Here is an 18,841-nt window from a genome sequence, read left to right on the forward strand (position 1 = left end):
TCATATGGAGGTATGTAGTACACTGTCATACCGCCTCTCTGATTTAGCCCAAGATTGGGGAACTGTTGGACACGTTTGTAGGTGCCATTTTGAGAGGCGCGGTAGTACAACGCTGCAGTCCAGTAGTTGCTAAGTTCCGTCAGCTATGACTCCGCTACAGCTAGGCGCCTCATGGCATACCTGAAGTCTTCGCTGAAAGTACACGTAGTACAAGTACTCTTCTCGACCAGATCATACTCCACAGGCTTCATTTCAGCCTGAAAGCTGTTCCCTCCGACGATTTGGTGCGTATGCGGACTTCCAACGACTCCAGGGTTGACCAAGGGGTCTAGCCGCTCGACGGTGAGTTGAGAACATGCGAAGCGCATCATCGCAGCGCCGCGACTGACATTTTGACCTAGCGCCGCACTGATGAGCGTGGCCGCTACGAGGATCGAGTTCTTCATGATGATTAGACGGCGGAGCAGATTTCTTTTGCAGACCAGTCAACAGGATGACCGTCGTTCAGACCAGATGAATATCTATGGAGAGACCTGTGCAGTCATCTATGTGGGGCGCACAAGTGCCGGGACCCAAGCAGTCTCGTCCAAGACAACTCCCTTCTAAAGGTTCCAGTACAGTGGATTCTGGGACGTTGGGCCATTCGAGGGAGTGGTGTACAGTGCACTCGCATATTGAGCGACCAGGGTCTACCCAATCATGCATCTACCGCACGATAACATCACAGGCTTCTGATAGTCCAACTAGTGACGAGGCACTCAACTACAGTCAATGTTGTATTCATCTCCTACTGGCACAGAGCAACATTCCGTTCCATTGGTTTGGACAAGCTGACACTGATTTGGGTTACCATTATGTCGAGCAATACAGGATATTGACGAAATGGCAGGCGAGACATCAATTAAGGATGTCAAAAACGCTCAACTTGTTCATCCGATCCACAAAAGGCTCTTTCCAATGACGAGTGTCGTCTTCATAAGGTCGAAACCGCTGAACCTCAATCCGCGGGATCGTCCCTCCTTCTTCAACCCAGAGCCACCTCCGATACTCCCTGAGCTCCTGGGGCCAAAAATCGCAAGGGTCCATGTCCGCATTCCAGTCATTAGGAGGGTACCAACGCGGGTCTTCAATCTCAAAGAAGACTTCTGTCACCTTGAAAATTATCTTCCCATGCTCGTCCTTGCCAGCGGGTATCTTGGTCTCGCGGTACTTGGTCGCCCCCGCGGGGACTTCGCGCCTGATGACCTTCCCCCATGGCTCGTCGTAGACATCTGGCTCTCCAACCGGATGTGTCCAATCCTGGTTCTGATAACCTGGATGGCAAGGGTATCGGCCATGGGCATCGATGGTATCCAGCTCATAATAGATCGGCTCCAGGTGCCACTTCCTGCGGCGAGCATCAGGAACTAGAGGGCCTTCAACGAACGTGGCGATGGAGCGTATGCGCAGCCAGTCCCACTCCGATTTGTCCTCTACTAGACGCTCAAAGCGGAAGATGACCCCGGCATAGCTAGCGCGATCCTCGATCTCCAGATCCACAGTACCGAAGCGAACTTTGATGATCCTGGGTTCGTCAGTCTCCTCGGGAATGAGTTTGGAGGACTCAGGTTTGGCGCGGAAACACTCAGACTTAGAGTTCCCATGGTCGTGGTATCGGGCGCAGAAATCTTGGAGATTTCCCTCGCCCCGTCTGAACCTCTGGACAATGTCGCAAGGCCCGGCCATCATTAAGAGAATGGTGTGGAAGCACCAGTCTATCACGAAATCCCTGTTCAGATGACGCTTTTGCTTTTCCACTTTAGCTCGTAACAGCTCAACTTGGTCAAACAATGACTCGAGCACTACCATACGGATCTTATCATTGGCCTTGGTGTGCTCCCAAAGTAAGTTGACGTCGTCAATTCTGAAGCTCATGAACTGGATGGTGTTGTCGCAATCCTGCATGGTAACTTTCCCCTCTTCATGCTCTTTGACAAGCTCGATTTCTTGCTTGAAAGACAAGACAATTTCGTCAAGGATCATATCGCAGACCTCCGTAGTCCCCATCGCTTGGGAGAGCCGGTATGTCTCGAACAAATCGCTCATCGCGATGGACGGTGTGCCGTTATCGCGGTGAATGAAGCTTGTGTCATCGTATGGCTCAAGGCGGTATATGCGTCTCGGGAAAGTGTGACGACGACCTAGAAAAGCCGAAGTGTACCACCGATCGAAATTATCGAGAGAGTACTCAAGAAAGTGTTGGTCGTTGATCGGCAGCCGGTCCATGACCTCTTGCGGTACGAAGCGATTGACGCCACCATCTTGTCCAGGCGGAAAGATCACAAGCTGAACAGCCTCACCGTCGTAGAACAATGGGTTGGTGATAGGTTCTTTGCTCAGAACCGGAGACGCTTCGCTTGTGTCTGGAAGGAAGTTCTTCAGCTCTGCGTACAAGGGGATGTCATACTCGGCAAGCCCAAGGGGGCTCGTGGCGAAGTAAACTCCCGTGAGCTCAAAGACTGCCTTATTGGCTGACGCGAAGCGCTTACGTACGCCCTCTGCACTGACATTGCCCAGCTCTGCCATCTTGTCCCAAGCGACTGGCTCCTGTTGCCATGGCCTACGTAGCTCATAGGCCTTTTCGCATCTTTTGGAAACTTTGGAATCGATGACGACTTTACTCCAATCGACTGGACAACTGGATTGGTCGTGATAGGGGAGTGTCGGCGCTGGGAAATCGTAGTCCCAAGGTGTAATCGCCGGGCGAGGTGGTGGATTGAAGACTGTGTTTGTCAGCTGGAAACGCCCATGGCAAAGACGAGATAGGCTCTTACCTGTCGCTCTAGCGCGCAGTTGTTGTGCAACTGCGTCGTCGTCTTCTTCCTCTACATCATTTTCCTCTTCCTCTGAAGCATAATGCTCTTCCTCGAAGGCAGAAGCCTCTTCCTCTGAAGCAGTGTCGTCTTCTGTCTCCATGATGTACACGTCTTCAGCACCTGACACAGCGCTGTTGTGAACCTTGGTCTTCGCAGCCCTCAACTCTGTCGACATTGTCATCGAGCTTTGTGTAGGCGTATCGTTTGTTGCGACATGCACTGCGCCAGTGGCTGATACACGACTAGAGGCTATAGTGCGACTCGTGGTGCTCGCGGCAGGACCTGGAGCTACATTGCGCTTCGCATGGGTGGTCTTCAGGCGCTTTGCTGGCGTCTTCTGATCGTCTGTGTGCCCGTTCGGAAGGAGATGGTCGCGAGTAGGAGCTGTCAAGGATGGATCGCTGCGCTGCGCCATATCAGAGCCGCTCTTGGAGATCGGGTTCGCTTCTTCGGCCTTGCGCTTCTTGCTAGGTGACGGCGCCATTACTGAAGCGGGATTCATAGGCGCTGTCGATCGGGCTTGAAGCGCAGTGGGGATGGTAGGCATGTTGATGTCAACGTTGCCGGAAGTCAAGAAAGTATTCCCGCGAGTGTGATACACGGTATGCAAGCCAAGGTGGAATCAGGTGTAGTATAGGGAGATGGACCCGTCATTTATATGCGGAAGGGGAGTGCCCGTTATCCAGGCCCCAGCGAAGAGCACATGGTCGCTGCACTGACCTCGTCAGCGGTCTTCTGGGGCAAACTGGTGGCATCTGCCCGATATAGGAGTGAAAGCATTTGTGAATAGTGGTGAATGCTAAGATTGACATGTGATGGATGATATAGCGCAATATCAGACGAGCGATGGGGAGCGGTGCATAGTGACAAGCAAATGAATGCGTGTATTCGCCAATACATATCGAGCTGCTAATCTATACCAAACATATGCAGCAACAGACTACTGTAGCATGCCTTCCAAACTCTCTCCCAAAATCTCCTCCATACCATTCTTCCACCTCTGGCACTCCCTCTCGACCATCTCATCGTCATCTTCCATGAGCTCACTGATGAACGGCAGCATCTCAGGAAGTAGACCCAGCCACTCTTCTCCTAATCTCCTCGTCAAGCTCTGCTCACACAGCACTGTCGCTAACCTAGTGTTCCTGTCGTCGCTCCTCATGTTCTTCAGCAATATGCTGTTCATCTCGCGATGGTTCTCCATGGATGATGCAGATGCAACAGCAAGTTCGGTGATGGTAGGAATGACGTTGTTGGTGTTGTCCTCTGGTGTAGATGTCGATGCAGATGGTAGGCTGAGCAAGGACAGCAGGGGTGGCATAATGGTGCCAAAGTGAGATGGCGCTTGCCAGAAGCCGTCTTGATCGTGTTGGAATGTCTTCTGGAGAGCGTCAAGCACAGCCCTGCGTGTGGTAACATCAGAGTCTTCTTTAGCAAGTTTAGTCAGCAGCTTCGCGGCATGCTCGATGATGTAGCTCGAATAGCTTGTTACAAGAGACTAGTTGTGTGTTAGTGATATTTTGATGGGGAATGAAAGAGCAAGACGTACCTTGAACTTGTCGAAGAAGGCGCCGAGGAACTTGTAGAAGGTGACAGCCTGTTGAGGCTTGCTCGACAGTGGGCCCTCCTGGTCCACAAGCTGAACAAAGAACGGTCGGAATGTAGCATCGCTGAGCTTCAGTACCATAGAGATGACGGAATCAATAAGCGTAAGCTCCAGCTGCTCCAGCTCCTCCTCATCAACTTCGACGGTAGTAGATTGGACCGTCTCACGTAGTCGGAAAGTTTGCAGAAGTAGAGTGAAGAGGGGCGGACTGGCTTTGACAAGCTTAGCCTTGGTCTGATTGTTGACAGTCGCGCGCAAAAGCTCAAGCTGCTCAAGTGACGCATCGAAGCCTTGAGAGGCGGCATGTGGCCACGTTGACTTGATAGCAGCGAACACTTCCTGAGCACCGAGATGCTCAGATACACTCTGGAAGAAACTGCTGCGGCTTTCGTCGCAGGACTGTTGCAGATCGGCAGCGGCAGAGCGTTGGCATAGTCGAAGAGCGGTGTCCAAGTAGTCGCGCGAGAACATGTAGCCCAAGCGCTCGACAATGTTCGAAAGCACGGTAAACACAGCGTTGTGAAGACCAGTCTTTTCCTCTTCGATCGCATCCGATAGATATTGGAATGCTGTTGGCAACACGGTAGGGAGGAGCGAGATGGCCTCATCTTCGAGAACGTCAACGACAGATGTGAGGCAGAGGAGGGAGAGGATGCGAAGGCGATCATCGCTGCTGGAAAGCGATTGGGGACCGGACACAACTTGAGCTACTGATACAACAGCAGATACGTCCTTCTTCCCGAAGCGGTCGACGATGCGATCGATGCAGCTGACAGAGACCATCTTGGCATCCATGTCAGGAGATTGTTCCAGTAGATCCTGAACACTAGGCAAGAAAGAGATCAGGGCCTCTACAGATTTGCGGTCGTTCTGCTTGGCGGTGCCCGCGCGCAGCTCGACCGACTTGACGGCAGCTACCTGGACGTGAGAGTCTGTGCTCGCAAGAAGTAGCTGTGCTGATTTGATAAGGTCGGTCGTTGGCAGGAGGTCTAGGCAGCTGGCGAGAACACGACTACATCCGGCGTAGGTCTTGGGGTTTGTTGCAAGCTTCTTTGACAGTTGAATAGTAGTCTCGACGATGTTTGCAAAGATCTTGCGTGGTCGTTCAGGGTCATCCTTCTTTCTGTACGCTCGAGTAACGTGTGCTTTCACCTTATCGTCAAGCGCGAGATCTGTCAAACACGACAGCATACTCTGAATTGACAGGTCGAATTTGTTGTCTTTTGTCTTTTCCTTGAGACTGAAAAGTGTTTCCGCGACCTGGGGTTTCGGTCCCACGGCATCAGTGAGGAGATCGACATATCCCTTGAAGGTGACGAGGGTGTGGACAGGTTCGAAGTGAAGTAGCAAGTCCGCACAGAACCTTCGTTGCTCCTTGCTGTGGTAGCGATCGGCAAGAAGTGCCACGATAGCCGGGAGCGAATCCTCGGGGCCTAGCGTACGAGCAAGCTCTGTGAATAGCTTCATCCTTCTATGCAGGGGAATGTGTTCAAAGGCGGCAGTGAAACTGAGCAGCAAGTCGGACACGCCAGCGATGAAGTCTCTGTGTTTTGAGCGGAGAGAGGCAGCCAATTGAGGCACGACCCGAGAAATAGTCTTATCAACGACCTGAGCGGAATAGTCGTCATGCTGGCGAAGCAGAGTAGATCCGATGAAGGTGAAGATAGGCATGAGATTGTGAAGAATGAGATCAGGAACCCATGAGGCAAGATTGGAAATGAGAAGTAGCGCGCTGTTTTGAACCTGTGGGCTGCTGGAGTGTCGAATGCAGTCGATGAGTAGGTCCGCTCGTACTGCCGATTGGTAGTCGGCGGTGTCGGCTTGCTCTTTCAATGTGTTTACGATCGGGCTTAGTGATCCCAGAATAATACTCTGAAGATACACTAGCTCGGACCCAGACTGTTGCTTGAGTGGCTGTAGTTCTGCAAAGATGCCGAAAAGGTTCTTGAACAGTGTCGGGTGCTGTCCAGGGTTTGACCCTTCAACCAACTCAAGTACCAACGTGAGCTTTCGGAGTAGTCGCTGAACATCGTCTTGAGATGAAAGCTCGACTCGAGCCATCTCACTCTTGCTTGTCCTTCGCCTTTTCGCTGAAGGCGGTCCTTCGGGCATGGAGGTGGGAGATGGAATGCTTTCCAAGAAGGTGACCAGGATGGCAGAATCAAGGTCAACGTTGCGCAGAATCTCAACGGATCGTTCTCTACGAAGCTTATCGAAAGATTTGTCACTTTCACTGGTTGATAGGCTGAGCATGCACTGAGCCAACGCGTGACGAGCTTCAGATCTGAAGGAAGACCATGAGGTTTGAATGCGATCAAAGGCGGCCATCACTAAAGCTTCACGCTCCGTGTTGAAAGTCCCAGAGATGATGTCCTCGAGCAGTTTCGCGCTCATCGCCTCCCTGGGCATTGTCGCGGAAATGTGAGCCCGCTCCACTTCATCGAGCGAGAGCCCTTCGCTGTCGCAGATGGTGTTGACGGAAGCTGTCGGTAAGGTTGCCCATTCGGTCAACAAGGGGATCACGGAGTTGGTACGAACGGAGTCGGAGACCTTTCCGCGGATGTTTAGCATCGGCAGTAAGCCGAGGCGGACACGCAATACCGGTGTAAATCTCGCGTGGCTGGCGAAAAACGCAAGAATAGAAGTCCTTGTCTGCATCTTGAACGTATTCTTCGGATGATTTTTCAGTTGTGTCCCTTCCAGGACATCGCGAAGAGCGGGAATGGCGAACTTTGAGTCCATGACGCATTCTTCGAGGATCGGCTGTAGCATCGAGGAAACAAACACGAGGACATCTTCAGGCTTGAGTTCTGCGAGATTCTTCGACTCTTTCCCATACAGATCGGACTTGCCCCAAGTTGGTGTTTTCGACTTGGCGGAAGCCTTTCGTACCAGAGACCCAACGCATGCAGCCGCTGAACGTCGGATAATTGGCGATGCATCTGCAAGTGCGTGTACGAGGTATGGCAGGATGTTCTGCAAGACATGTGCAGCCTCAAGCTTTTCGAACGATGATGCGGCTGCACGGAGGGCGGCAACGCGAATGGCGACAGGTCGGGAGCTACTCCAGACGCGAGCGAGAAATGAAAGGTAGAGTGGCTGCTTGAGAGCGGGTTCTTGGTGCAATGCGTCCGAGGCGAGGAATCGCCGTGTTTGCTTAGTCGTCACAGCCTGCTCGAAAACGTTGGCCGCTTCTGAAAACTCGGTCGCTGATCCGGCGTCGAGGAAGCTTTTTACAGTAAGCTCTGGGAGTTGTATGGCAGGCTTCTCGGCTGTGTCATCATCCGCATCAAGCATCTCCTCGTCAGAGTCCTCGCCCGGAATATCTTCAATTTCGAAGGTTTGGACAACGGTAAGTCCCAGAGACTCCAGATTGACATTGTGCTGCTTCGCCGCTTCTTGTAACGTTGCTTGTAGGTCTTTTGATTCAGCCATCTTAGTAGCGACTTGTAGCAGTTCTCCGTGCTCTTCGGAGCCCGGTGGACTGTCGCGGAGGAGTTGGACCAATGCCGATAGCACCATCTGAATGTGCGATGTGCCGAGGAGGCCTGAGGCGATTAGCTCATGGAAAACCCTGCAGTTCTCGTCGGAAGTATCGCTGAGAGCGCCAAGGGCACAGCCTAGAACAAGTCGTTGAACCTGGCATTGTTTTGACACTGTCGTCAACTTCTGCACAAGATGGGGAACCTTGAGTAATCTCCTCGATACTTTGGCTGGAACCTGCGCTTTGGAGCGCTCCATGGCGATGATGGCCAGACAGCCAAGGCACGATTGAAGGGAAGCTTCGTCATATGCTACGATGACAGCCTCCATCAGCCCATCCAGAACCTTGTCTCCGACCTTTGCCTGGCTCACCATCATGATGACAATGGCGTAGCAAGCCAGAACCGTGTCAGCGCCGTGGTTGGCTCGCATGCAAGTATTGAGAACCGGGAGCAGTTCCAGGACTAGCTTTTCAGTTCCCTGAGCCTGGAGATCCTTCCTGCCAATGCTTGCATTGCTCACTATTCCGTATATAGCTTCAACGGTGATTCCCGACCAGAAGGACAGCATGTGCGAGGCCTGGTGTCCCGCCTCTACCACCTTTGCGACGTATGATTGGTATGCCTTGAAGAATTGTGGGGTGTTGATGGCGGTGTAGGCGATGGTTCGCTGCGGTACGTTGGTCGGGGCCTGGATGTACGGGAAGAGGAATCGGATGGCGTGCGGTGGCTGTGGGGGCAAGATGGAGAGCAGCGCAAGGAACTGTGGGGTGTTGTGGTAGGGCAGGTAAGTAAAGACGAGAGTCTCGGTGTTGTACTCGTGGATGCGGAATCTTCGCACCAGCCACTCGAGAGCCTTCTCTGCCGGCTTCAACAGCAGTCTTGGTCCGACCAGCGTGATGAACGCCTCGAGCACGTTGTTCAGCTTGGCGTTCTCATCCTTGGTCATCTGGGTGCGGTCCTCGGCCTTGCTCTGCTCGCTGAAGAGATTCTTGGAGAAGCGCAGGAACCGCGAGTCCAATGCGCAGAGGTCCTTGTAGCCATCGTAGCAGATGAGGTAGACGGTCTCGAAGGATTGCGACGCGGCGACTTTGGAATCGAAGAGTAGCGATTTGCCATGCGCCGACTTCTGCGCGCGCAGGTCTAGCTGATGGGTGCTCGAAGCCGCGATGGTCGCGAGCTGTTTCTGGAGAGCCGTCGCCATTTTCGGAAGTTTTCGTTATTATGACAGGCTCTAGGGTATGATTCGGGTAATGCGATGAGCCATGAGACGCAGCGGAACAGCGTAGAGTTTGTCGTGGCGGATTGGTTGAAAGCTTGAAGCTGGCGAAGCGCATACAAAATTTCGGGAAGGCAAGATTTCACGCTAATGGTTTTTACGGCGGGCCGCTCGAGCCAGACACGCCGCCGGACTCCCGAGCACGTGCCATGCGCCTTTCATCTCTCCGAACGTCTTACCTCTGGTCTTCCATCCTTTTTGTCTTCACAGTAGAAGGCATACGCCTGCCAGTCCTGTCTCTGTGAGGAACATGTCTGACTCCTCAATGCGCAATTTGTCTCATGACTCATGACTACGCGCGTCGCATAGATTCCTGTACTGAAAGCAGCGACCACAACTATGATTCTAGCCTGAAGCTCCATCTACAGATAGAGGATTGCTGGCGTTGCACCTTGCGCAATGGCGTCGAACATCCCCAAGTTTGCGAGCTTCCGGCCAAAGCCCAAGGCCGCCCCAGAGCCACCCAAGGAACCCCAACACCATGAGAATGCCGAACGATCGTCAAAAGAAAAACATTCTACCAAGGGGAGATCACCATCACCAAAGCGAGTTATTCGCGAGCACGATTCAAGCAAAGACAGGCCCTACTTCAGCGACCGACGCGGAGATCCTGACGTACTGCGCTATGGATCAATGAACCGTTACGACATCCCGCCCTATCGTCGCTTCGGTCATGGCTTCATACTCGGTCTTTCTCTAAACCAAAAGATCGATAGAGAGTACACAGCCGATCGGAAAATACTCGTGACGCCAACGACACGAAGACGGCAAGAGCGACTGCTGACAAGCAAGCGTGCGAACAAGCCGGGTGAGCGCGCTTTGCGGCTGCTGATGGCCGAGGTCCCCGATGTGGATCACTCTCAGGATTTTATGTCACTGTCTGCAAATACCAAGAGGAAGCGCGATGACAGTGCAGACGAAGATGCCGAAATGGAGCCTGAGACAGACTACCGCGCCATCGAAGGGCCAAAGTCAACAGAGCCTGTGGATCCAGACACGCAATATGAGTCGGACCCTGATGTCATAATCGACACTGAAGTCACTCGCAAGAACTCGCAGCTCGCACGGCAGACAAAACAGCATCCTGAAGATCTCCAAAGCTGGCTGGAACTGATCAAACACCAAGAGGCCATGCTGAAGCTCGAAAGACCATCTGCTGAGCTGACTGCATCTGATAGAGCACATCTTGCTGATATACGTATCTCCACATACGAGGAGGCCTTGAAAAAGATTGGCGCGGATCAAGACAGCAAGCTGGAGCTGCACAAAGGACTGCTGGAAGAAGCAGAAAGGGCCTGGGACGGCGCCAGACTGGCTAGCAAATGGAAGGACGTGCTTGCGAAGCATCCTCAGAGTGTGGAGCTGTGGATGAAGTATCTTGACTTTGTGCAATCACGATTCACAAGTTTCAAATTTGAGGAGTGTCGGGCGACCTTCTTTAAATGCATCGAGTCGCTTCGTACAAACAAAAGCGAAATGTCACCGGAACAGACCTTGCACATATTGCTACGTTTGACATCCATGACACACGATGCAGGATACCAGGAACTCGCTCTCGCCGTATGGCAAGCTTTACTCGAGCATCATTTGCTACGACCAGAAGTAGACGTAGATTTGCAGGCTTTCGAGCAGTTCTGGGAAAGTGAAGTAGCACGTGTGGGAGAGTGCGGAGCCAAGGGATGGAAGCACAGCAACACAGATGATGCGCCACCCCCAGGACCTTCATCACTGCTGGACAAAGAAGCACTGGATGGGGTCTTTGAAGATTTCCGAAAGCGCGAAGTAGAGGCTACATCGGTGTTACGTCTACCTGGTCGCACGTCGGACGATGTAGCAGAGGACGATGCATTTCACACAATCTTCTTCTCTGATGTCGAGCCATACCTGACCATCATATCGCTCGAGATACCGGCAATGCTGCTGATTGAGGCTTTCTTGTGTTTCTGCGGCTTGCCAAATTTACCACATCGCATACCGCAACAACGTTCCTGGTCCTCTGATCCGTTCTTGCAGCGCTACTGGCACACTGTGTCCCCAGACACCGACGATTCTACGGAACTCACCAAAGCCACCAGACGCTTTTCAAACTACTCGGCAAAACACTTCCAAATGACTACAGAACTCTTATTTGAGCAAAGCTTCTTACTAGATGGCATCAGGCTTGATGCTGACTTCGTCAGGCGCTTGCTCAAGCTCCTAGCCTCAGATCCTTCGAGCGATGATATCATAGGAGAGTATCTGCTGGCTTTCGAATCGAGACACTTCCCATCTGAAGCTTTCAAGTCCGCAAAGCGATTACTCAAAGCACGTCCGTCAAGCCTGCGCTTATACAACGCCTATGGCTTAGTCGAATCGCGTCTAGGTAACTCAGCCAAAGCAGATCAAGTCTTCAGCATGGCGCTATCTATGCAAAAGGGGGTTAGCGTGCTATCGGCGCCTTGGAGTTTGGAACTCTTCAGCAATTGGGTGTGGGAAGCGCTCCGAAGAGGCGAACACAGCGAAGCTCTATGGCGGCTTGTCTCACCAAAGGGACACCTCTCAGCCGGCGCACCCAAGGACTCGCATCCTGGTAACACTTTCCTGGAGATGGGACATCTAACCCTCAGCCAGAAAAGTGAACACGCCCTCCTCCACCACGACTACACAACAGCAATAACAAGCACCTCTCTCCTCGCCCTCCTAACCTACCTCACCCACAACAACTCCGCCTCACACGCCCTCGAACTCCACGCCAACCTTACCTCATGGTTCACATCGCACCACATCTCCATCTCCGCCGTCGCAGAACTGCACGCGCAATCCATCGCCAGCCTCCTGACCCACCACACCATTCACGCCCCCATCGTCAAACCCTCTCTCATCCGCACGACTCTCGAACCCCTCATATCCCGCTTCCCAACCAACACGATCCTCCTCGCTCTCTACGCCGCCAACGAAGCCCGTTTCTCCATCGACGATCGCGTGCGCGGTATCATGCACGAGAACGCCTTGCAAAGCCCCGAAGAAAGGAGTATAGCGGGCTGGGCATTCGCAATACACTACGAAACTCTCAAGGGAGAAATCGCAGGCTCGACGACGCATTCCATTCGTGCACTGTACAAACGAGCGACGGAGTCTACCACTGGATCCCGGTGTCCCGCGCTGTGGAAAGCGTATGTGGAGTTTGAGATAAGGTGTCTACGTGATGAGTCGGAGAGACAGCGGGCGAATAAGAGACCGCGTAGGGATGGCAAGAAGAGTAGATGGGAGGTACGCGTTGAGGAGGCGGAGCAACGGGTCAAGGATACGTTTTACGCTGGGTTGAGGAATCTGCCTTGGTGTAAGGAATACATCATGCCTGCTTTTACGGAAGCGAGGGATGTGTTTGGGGAGGAGGATAAGGGGAGGTTGTATAGGGTTATGTTGGAGAAGGAATTGAGGCTTTATGTTGAGTTGGATGACGGGGATATGTAGATGGGATGACCGATGCAGTGGATTGGATAGTCAGATGTATTAGCATAAGCATGTAATGGCCCTCTTGTACAGAGAAGCTTTTTCGAAGAAGACATATGCCCATGCACATTAATCGCCTGTATCTATCCTACTAGCGAGCCTCATAGAGAAGATTGAACGGAAGTCTAGAAGATGTCTTCCGCGCCGGCATCCTGCCATGTCGTCTCTCCCTTGGCGACACGGTCTCGCACCTTCCAGTACTCATGGTTAAACACCCAGTACTCCTCGCCAGTAGTCTCACACCTGCCCTTGTGGAACCACCTGGGTACAAACTCTTTGCCTTCAGCCTCTCGCTGTCTGCGAGTCGCTCTCTGCTTCTCTTCGACCCTGTTCTTTTCCACGGCCGCAAAGTCGTACTCGCCGTCCTCCATAGCGCGCTGGTCGGGACGGAGACGCGTGTCCGTTGGTGCGACGACCGGGCGAAGCTTGTCGGGAATATCGTTGAGAGTTACCACGAAGGGGGTAAGGTTGAAGGGAATGCCCGTTGGACGCTCGTGAGCTTGCCAGACCAGGAAAGCCTTGTTGTCGTCGTGCTTTGAACTCTTCCCACTCTTCTCAACGTCTGCATCTTCAAAGCCCGGCGTAAAGCGCGCGTAGATCTTGTCGTTCCATCGTCCACCGATACTCCAGCGGACCCGGTTCTCTTTATCGAAAACCTTACCAACCACTTGGTAAGCTGACGAAGCCTTCCAACCACGAGGCTTGAACTCGATCAGACATTTCTCACCCGTCGTCCAGTTGGTGATTTCCATAGTACCGTAGTTGTCGACAACGGGGTTACCAGTTATGATGCCGATTACCGAGGAGGTGACTTTCTTCCAGGTGTAGAGCTCCTCTTTCCCACCATTGACGGTAGGGCGAAGACGAAGGAACCAAGTTCCGAGAGGGTTAATGTCGAAAGATTTTCCATAGAACTTCGACTTCACAGCAGATTCACCCTGGACGTTGTTAGAAATGGTAAAGAGAACATACTTCTAGTACTTACGTAGTAGTCCCACTTCTTGGATTCCGCATAGGCGGCACCAATCGGCGGGTGATGGCTGACCTGCTCGATGAAGAAACGGTAACCTTTGTCTGGTCGGGCATACTCGTAGGTTTCGGCAAGAAGGGGGTTGAAAGGTTTGGCAACACGTCCGATAGTCGAAGCATATTCTGACGCAGCAAATGCAGCCACGTAAAGTAGTCGCTCGGTAGAGTCGTCGCGTTCGGCAGCGGTGTCAAGGAGATCTGTGTACTCCATGTCTTCGGCGACACGCTGAAGCAGGGAAGTGGGCTCGTTGAAAGAGACAGGCAGTGTCATCTTGGTCATGTCTTTGCCAATCATGGACTTCAGAATACCCTGAACGATGTTAGCATCTGCACAACTAGTTACGTCATCAAACTTACCCATAGTGATATCTTAGGCCTGTCATCGGCATCCATTGCTAGCCTTTTCCGCGGACCATCTTCGTAGCCTGCCCATGCCGTGGCAATCTCCATGTGCTTCCTCTCGAATGGGTCGTCTGAAGAGGCCGGAATATCTACTTGCGTGGGCTCCTTGGGTGCAGCTGCAGGCATTTCAACAACCTCGACCTCGCCAGCACCAACAGCATCGAAAAACTCCTCGTCATCTTCCGAATCGGAGTCTGAGATATCGGCAGCAATGTCTGCAAATGTAGCCTTCCTCCTAACCTTTTGGCTCTTGGCAGGAAGTCCCACATGTGATGTCATATCCGTCTGTTGCTGGGCATCTTCTGGCGCGTCGGCGAAGTCGTCCTCGTCGTCCTTGACATCCGGCTTCGGGCCAGTCGTCTCGTAATCTTCCAAGGCTTCCCGCAGAGCTTTCTTCTGCTTCCGTCGCTTTTCCTCAGACTCGCCTATCCGGTTCTCGAGCTCTTCCTGCTCTTTTGCCACCTTGGCCATGCTCTCCTCCCACATGCGCCTCACATTGGCCTCGCGGTCTAGGCGGTACTGCCAATAGGCATCACGATCTCTGGATATGCGAAGCAGATCGCCAATTAGCCCCTTCAGATTCCCGATAGCGGATTCGTACGAAGCAAATGCTTGTAGCATCATTGGGTCGGAAATCTTCAGGTCGGGTGTTCGGCTCCTCTCTGTCTGGAGTGCTGACGACACGGATGTCAGGAGATCGAGTTGTAGCTTAGCCGATTGCGCTGTGATGTTGAATGCGTCTTTGCTTTGGGGCTTCATCTCATGACTGCTCGTATCGTCGCCGTAGTCGTCTTCGTCTTCGTCGTCGCCAGCTATGGTAGCGGTACCCATGTGGCTGACCATTCTGTCCAGACCTTGGCCGTTCATGCTAGGCTCGTAGGCACTTCCTGGGTCCTCTGTTACGCTGACCGCAGTTCGTGAGGATGTGTTGTCCAGACTTGGGTGAGGGACCCCGAGAGTGGATGCTGGACGTGTTAGTGTGTCATGCATGGTCGGAAGTTGGTGACACTTACCAGCAGTCAAATTTCGCGAACTTGGTGCTACCTTGGAGCTGCCAATACTGGACGCATCGCCTTCGCCCTTGATCTGCTCAATCTTGGCTTGCTTCAGCATCTCCTGGTCCTGGTTCGCCCGCTTCTCCTCTTCGCGGGCCTCGTCCTTGGCCCACTGGATTGAGTTGTTCAGAGCCCAGTACCATCGCTTAGCCTCAACCTGGTGGTTTGCCTTGAGGTGGTACTTGACCGACGACTTGCCCTGGATTTCAAATCGCTGCTTGTCTTGGGGATCCATGTACAGTTTCGCGATGCGCATGTTGATGGCACCGCGGCATGCAGACCCAATATCGTCCTGGTGCTTGTAGTAGCTGAGGACGCCGTCCTCAAGCACGAACCACCGCAACTTGTATCCGGTTGTGTAGTTGGTCCATTTCTTGAGGTAGCCCTTCATCTCACGCGACTCTCTTGCGCCCATTCCGCTCTCTGTCGCGGTTTGGCCCGGGGGTCCACCTGCGAGTATGGTCTTTTCTTGAATTCCCCTCTGGGCTGCGGCTGCGGCGGGTGATCGCTTCAGGATGGCGCGCGTGCGGTCGTCCTTGGTGTAGTCTTGAGGAAGCTTGCCTTTGCGGTCACGACGGAACGGGTCAGCTCCGTTGAGCAGCAAAAGCTGGGCCAGCTTGATGTCCTTCTTCTTGGCTGCCTCGTGCAGCAGGGTACCGCCCGCATCCATTACGACCGGGTCAGTCGCCAGCTCTCCGCCGTTAACATCCAGCGTACTCCTTATCCTAGCATCCTGTAGTATCTTCTCTAGTGAGTCCATGTCCCCAGCGGAAACCATGTGCTGTATCTTTTTGACGTTGGTGTCAATGAAGATGGATCGCGAGAGCTGTAGCTGTTGGAAGATGTCCGGTGTGCGAGCGAGATCCAAGGGCGTCTGGCCGTTGTAGTTGGTGACAGAGTCGTTGATACCAGGCTGGTCGAGAAGCATTCGGACGACGGGTGCGCGGCCCAGCGTGGCTGCGAGGTGGAGCGGGGTGTTGCCATCGCGGTCGCGGCCATTGATGTCGATGGGCGAGTCTGGTGTGGCCGTCGCGTTGGATAGCACGAACTCGATGACGGGCACTTCGGCGCACTGTATGGCCAGGTGCAGGATGGAAGTTCCTTCCGTGCGCGCGCTGGGCAGTTGCAGCGACGACCTGCCCTCTTCGCCGTCTGTTGGCCCTGCCTGGTCCCTGATGGCTCTCGATATGGCTGCGGTGTCGCCATTGCGGAGCGACTCGAATACTCGGAACAGCTTCACCGACTGCTCTATCGAAGTTGACTTGCCCGTGGGCGAGCTGGGCGCTTGCTGGACGCTGGGCGAGACGGGGCTCAGGCTGTCCTGCCCGGCGCCTGTATTCGACATGCTGGTCGAGAGGTGTGGGTTGTGTTTCTTGGACACACTGCGACTGTGTCCCGATGTTGCTGGTCTAGCTTGCGCGGGCTGCGAGCTGGCCGAGACGGCTGTGCTGGGCGGCGAAGTGTCGCTGCTGTCTGTGGTCGCGGCAGCTCCGTCGGGCTTGGAAGTGACACGCGACAGGAGGTTCTTGACGCTCGACGACTTGGAGCGCTTGTGCCTGCAATACGCTGTCAGACGTGCTTCTGGGCTATCACCGTCCTCCTCCACATGTCCCCCGCCATGACGCCAGCGGGCTTGGAGCACCTACCCTTCCATGCTTGTGTGATTGGCCGACGGGCCAAGGATATGCGGGCCTGTAGGCGACGGGCAGAGGGAGGAGGGGTTCGGTTGGATGTGTGTCAGCACCGAGTCCTGTATTCTATAGATCGTGTGCAGCTGTTGCGACTTTGTAGGATTTCACCACTGACGCGGCGGGGCTTCGTGACGGTTTTGGGGGCTTTCGTCAGGGGCGCACCATCCAGGCCGCTGCTTCAGCGAATCACGACTATTGCTCCGCTAGGCTGGGCTACCGAGCGATTATCCCAACATCCTGCTCGGGCATATGTCATGGCGGATTCGCCTAGTGAATGCGTGCATTGGGCGACTCCAGCTTGGTGAGGCTAAGCTTTGGCCCTGCCTAGGTACAGCACTACGTCCTGACACGTGCATTGGAAATGTTCATGTTGTACATTGTCTACATAGTATCTTCACATGCTTAGGCTGAGTCGCCGCCCACGAGGATGATGGCACTACCAAGCTGCCTCCGTAGATCTTCCTTCTGGACATCGTGCGTGTCCTCTACCTCACCCCACTGCTTCGTCTGCCACGTAACCTCCAGACTCGAGGCCTCGGTGGCTTCCTTGATGCCGAAGCGCGGCGCATCAGTCACCTTTCGCGATTGCGCAAATGCTTCGCCCCATTCGTGGATCAACCGCACGCTGACTAGCAGGCTCTTGGACGCCAGCACCGCGCGTTCCAGTCCAGCGAGTTCATAGGCTGGGAGACCTGCACACCAACCCCGGATCACTTGCTTTGTCATCTCTGGCTGCTCGGTGGGGATGATGGTCTCGGGGTCGAGCGTGGGCTTGATCTCTACACCAGGCCACACATGTGTCTGGAGGTAGGCGATGATGCCTGTGGCGACTTCCTCTTGAAGCTCGCGCAGTGTCTTGCCGTTCTGGAGCGTCTCGTTCATGACCTTTGCGGGCGCCCAGCAGAGCAGCGTGTCTGTGTCCAGCACGCGCATGAAATAGCTGAGGATATCATTCCTGATGTTTTCCCTCCCCTCTTTGTCCGCCGCCTCGATATCAATTGCACGCGCGGCGAGCGAGGTCATGGGGATGTAGTCGTTCTTGAGGGCCTGCTGCGCGCTCATGAGGAGATCCCATTCGAGGGCAATGGCAGTCGCCAGCTGGGGCTTCGATGCGGGCACCGTGAGGATCTGCTTATTCGGCATTCGGACAGGTCGGTGGTCGAGAAAGACCTGCAGGCCGCCCTCGTCCTCCTTGATCGAGACGTCTTTCCAGAAGCGCTTGGCCAGCATGTTCTTGGGCTTGTTGGTGGGGGCGTAGACGTCGCGCATCTCGCGCGCCTGCTTCATCATGTCGGCCTGCCGCCTCTTTCTTGCAACCCGCTCAGATGCATCTGAGGGCTGTGGCTCGGGCGTCGCAGGCGGTGGTCCGGGTACTGTCAGACGTTAATTGCTGAGCCATCTTGGCTACGTCGTGTCTCCTACCCGATGGATGAGGCAGCGGCGTGGCGCCCCGTGCCGCTGATGTGTGCAGACATTGGTAGAGGGGTCTGTAGGCTCTCTTGGGCGCCGACAGCCGGATGCTGGCGAGGGCTGGGCGAATTGACTCCATGGCGGTGCTGGGCGAGGGTGCAGACAGCTTGCACGCTGCTCCCAGCCCAGGTGGGACCGCCGCGGCGACTTTTTCCCAGCACGCCAGACGCGCTCGGACATGAATTGATGCATGGCCCGGGTAGCGTCGACGACTAATCTGGGGTTCTCCGCTCCGCAACCCAGACCACCACTCGCCGTCAACACACGCCCGTCGGGTAGCAGAGTCACGTCGTAGCGTTTGCCGATCGCCCTGTGCCAGCCTTGCTGAATATGCGCTGGCTTCTCCACAGCTTCTCGTCTCCTCGCAGCTTCTCCACTGTCTGGTCTGGCTCGTGATCGACCGTTGACGCGCATCTGGCAGCTGTTGCTACCCCACTCAAATCTACCTTCCCTGCAGCATCCAACACGGCCTTTGATGCG

At 54.2% G+C, this 18,841-nt stretch overlaps 5 protein-coding genes across 5 annotated transcripts; 1 reads left to right on the plus strand and 4 right to left on the minus strand.

The window, feature by feature from the left end:
* Positions 1 to 897: 897 nt before the first annotated feature.
* Positions 898 to 3,402, minus strand: J4E79_004621 (uncharacterized protein; the record flags this gene model as incomplete). Its single annotated transcript, XM_049353504.1, has 2 exons — positions 898 to 2,762; positions 2,814 to 3,402. The coding sequence occupies 2 exons, from the start codon at positions 3,400 to 3,402 to the stop codon at positions 898 to 900; spliced, it is 2,454 nt and encodes an 817-aa protein (XP_049211952.1).
* Positions 3,403 to 3,795: 393 nt separating this feature from the next.
* On the minus strand, positions 3,796 to 9,147 carry J4E79_004622 (uncharacterized protein; the record flags this gene model as incomplete). Its single annotated transcript, XM_049353505.1, has 2 exons — positions 3,796 to 4,353; positions 4,405 to 9,147. 2 exons carry the CDS (start codon positions 9,145 to 9,147, stop codon positions 3,796 to 3,798), a joined length of 5,301 nt encoding a protein of 1,766 aa, XP_049211953.1.
* A 474-nt stretch (positions 9,148 to 9,621) lies between these two features.
* J4E79_004623 (uncharacterized protein) lies at positions 9,622 to 12,675 on the plus strand (the record flags this gene model as incomplete). The annotated part of the gene is made up of 1 exon (XM_049353506.1): positions 9,622 to 12,675. The coding sequence occupies one exon, from the start codon at positions 9,622 to 9,624 to the stop codon at positions 12,673 to 12,675; it is 3,054 nt and encodes a 1,017-aa protein (XP_049211954.1).
* Positions 12,676 to 12,839: 164 nt separating this feature from the next.
* J4E79_004624 (uncharacterized protein) lies at positions 12,840 to 16,854 on the minus strand (the record flags this gene model as incomplete). The annotated part of the gene is made up of 5 exons (XM_049353507.1): positions 12,840 to 13,652; positions 13,700 to 14,053; positions 14,101 to 15,110; positions 15,159 to 16,756; positions 16,847 to 16,854. The coding sequence occupies 5 exons, from the start codon at positions 16,852 to 16,854 to the stop codon at positions 12,840 to 12,842; spliced, it is 3,783 nt and encodes a 1,260-aa protein (XP_049211955.1).
* Positions 16,855 to 17,293: 439 nt separating this feature from the next.
* On the minus strand, positions 17,294 to 18,440 carry J4E79_004625 (uncharacterized protein; the record flags this gene model as incomplete). Its single annotated transcript, XM_049353508.1, has 2 exons — positions 17,294 to 18,264; positions 18,314 to 18,440. The coding sequence occupies 2 exons, from the start codon at positions 18,438 to 18,440 to the stop codon at positions 17,294 to 17,296; spliced, it is 1,098 nt and encodes a 365-aa protein (XP_049211956.1).
* Between the last annotated feature and the right edge of the window lie 401 nt (positions 18,441 to 18,841).

This window comes from Alternaria viburni (assembly GCF_023758015.1).
Source record: "Alternaria viburni strain BMP 2772 chromosome Unknown scaffold_8, whole genome shotgun sequence".
In the NCBI taxonomy this organism is placed as follows: domain Eukaryota; kingdom Fungi; phylum Ascomycota; class Dothideomycetes; order Pleosporales; family Pleosporaceae; genus Alternaria; species Alternaria viburni.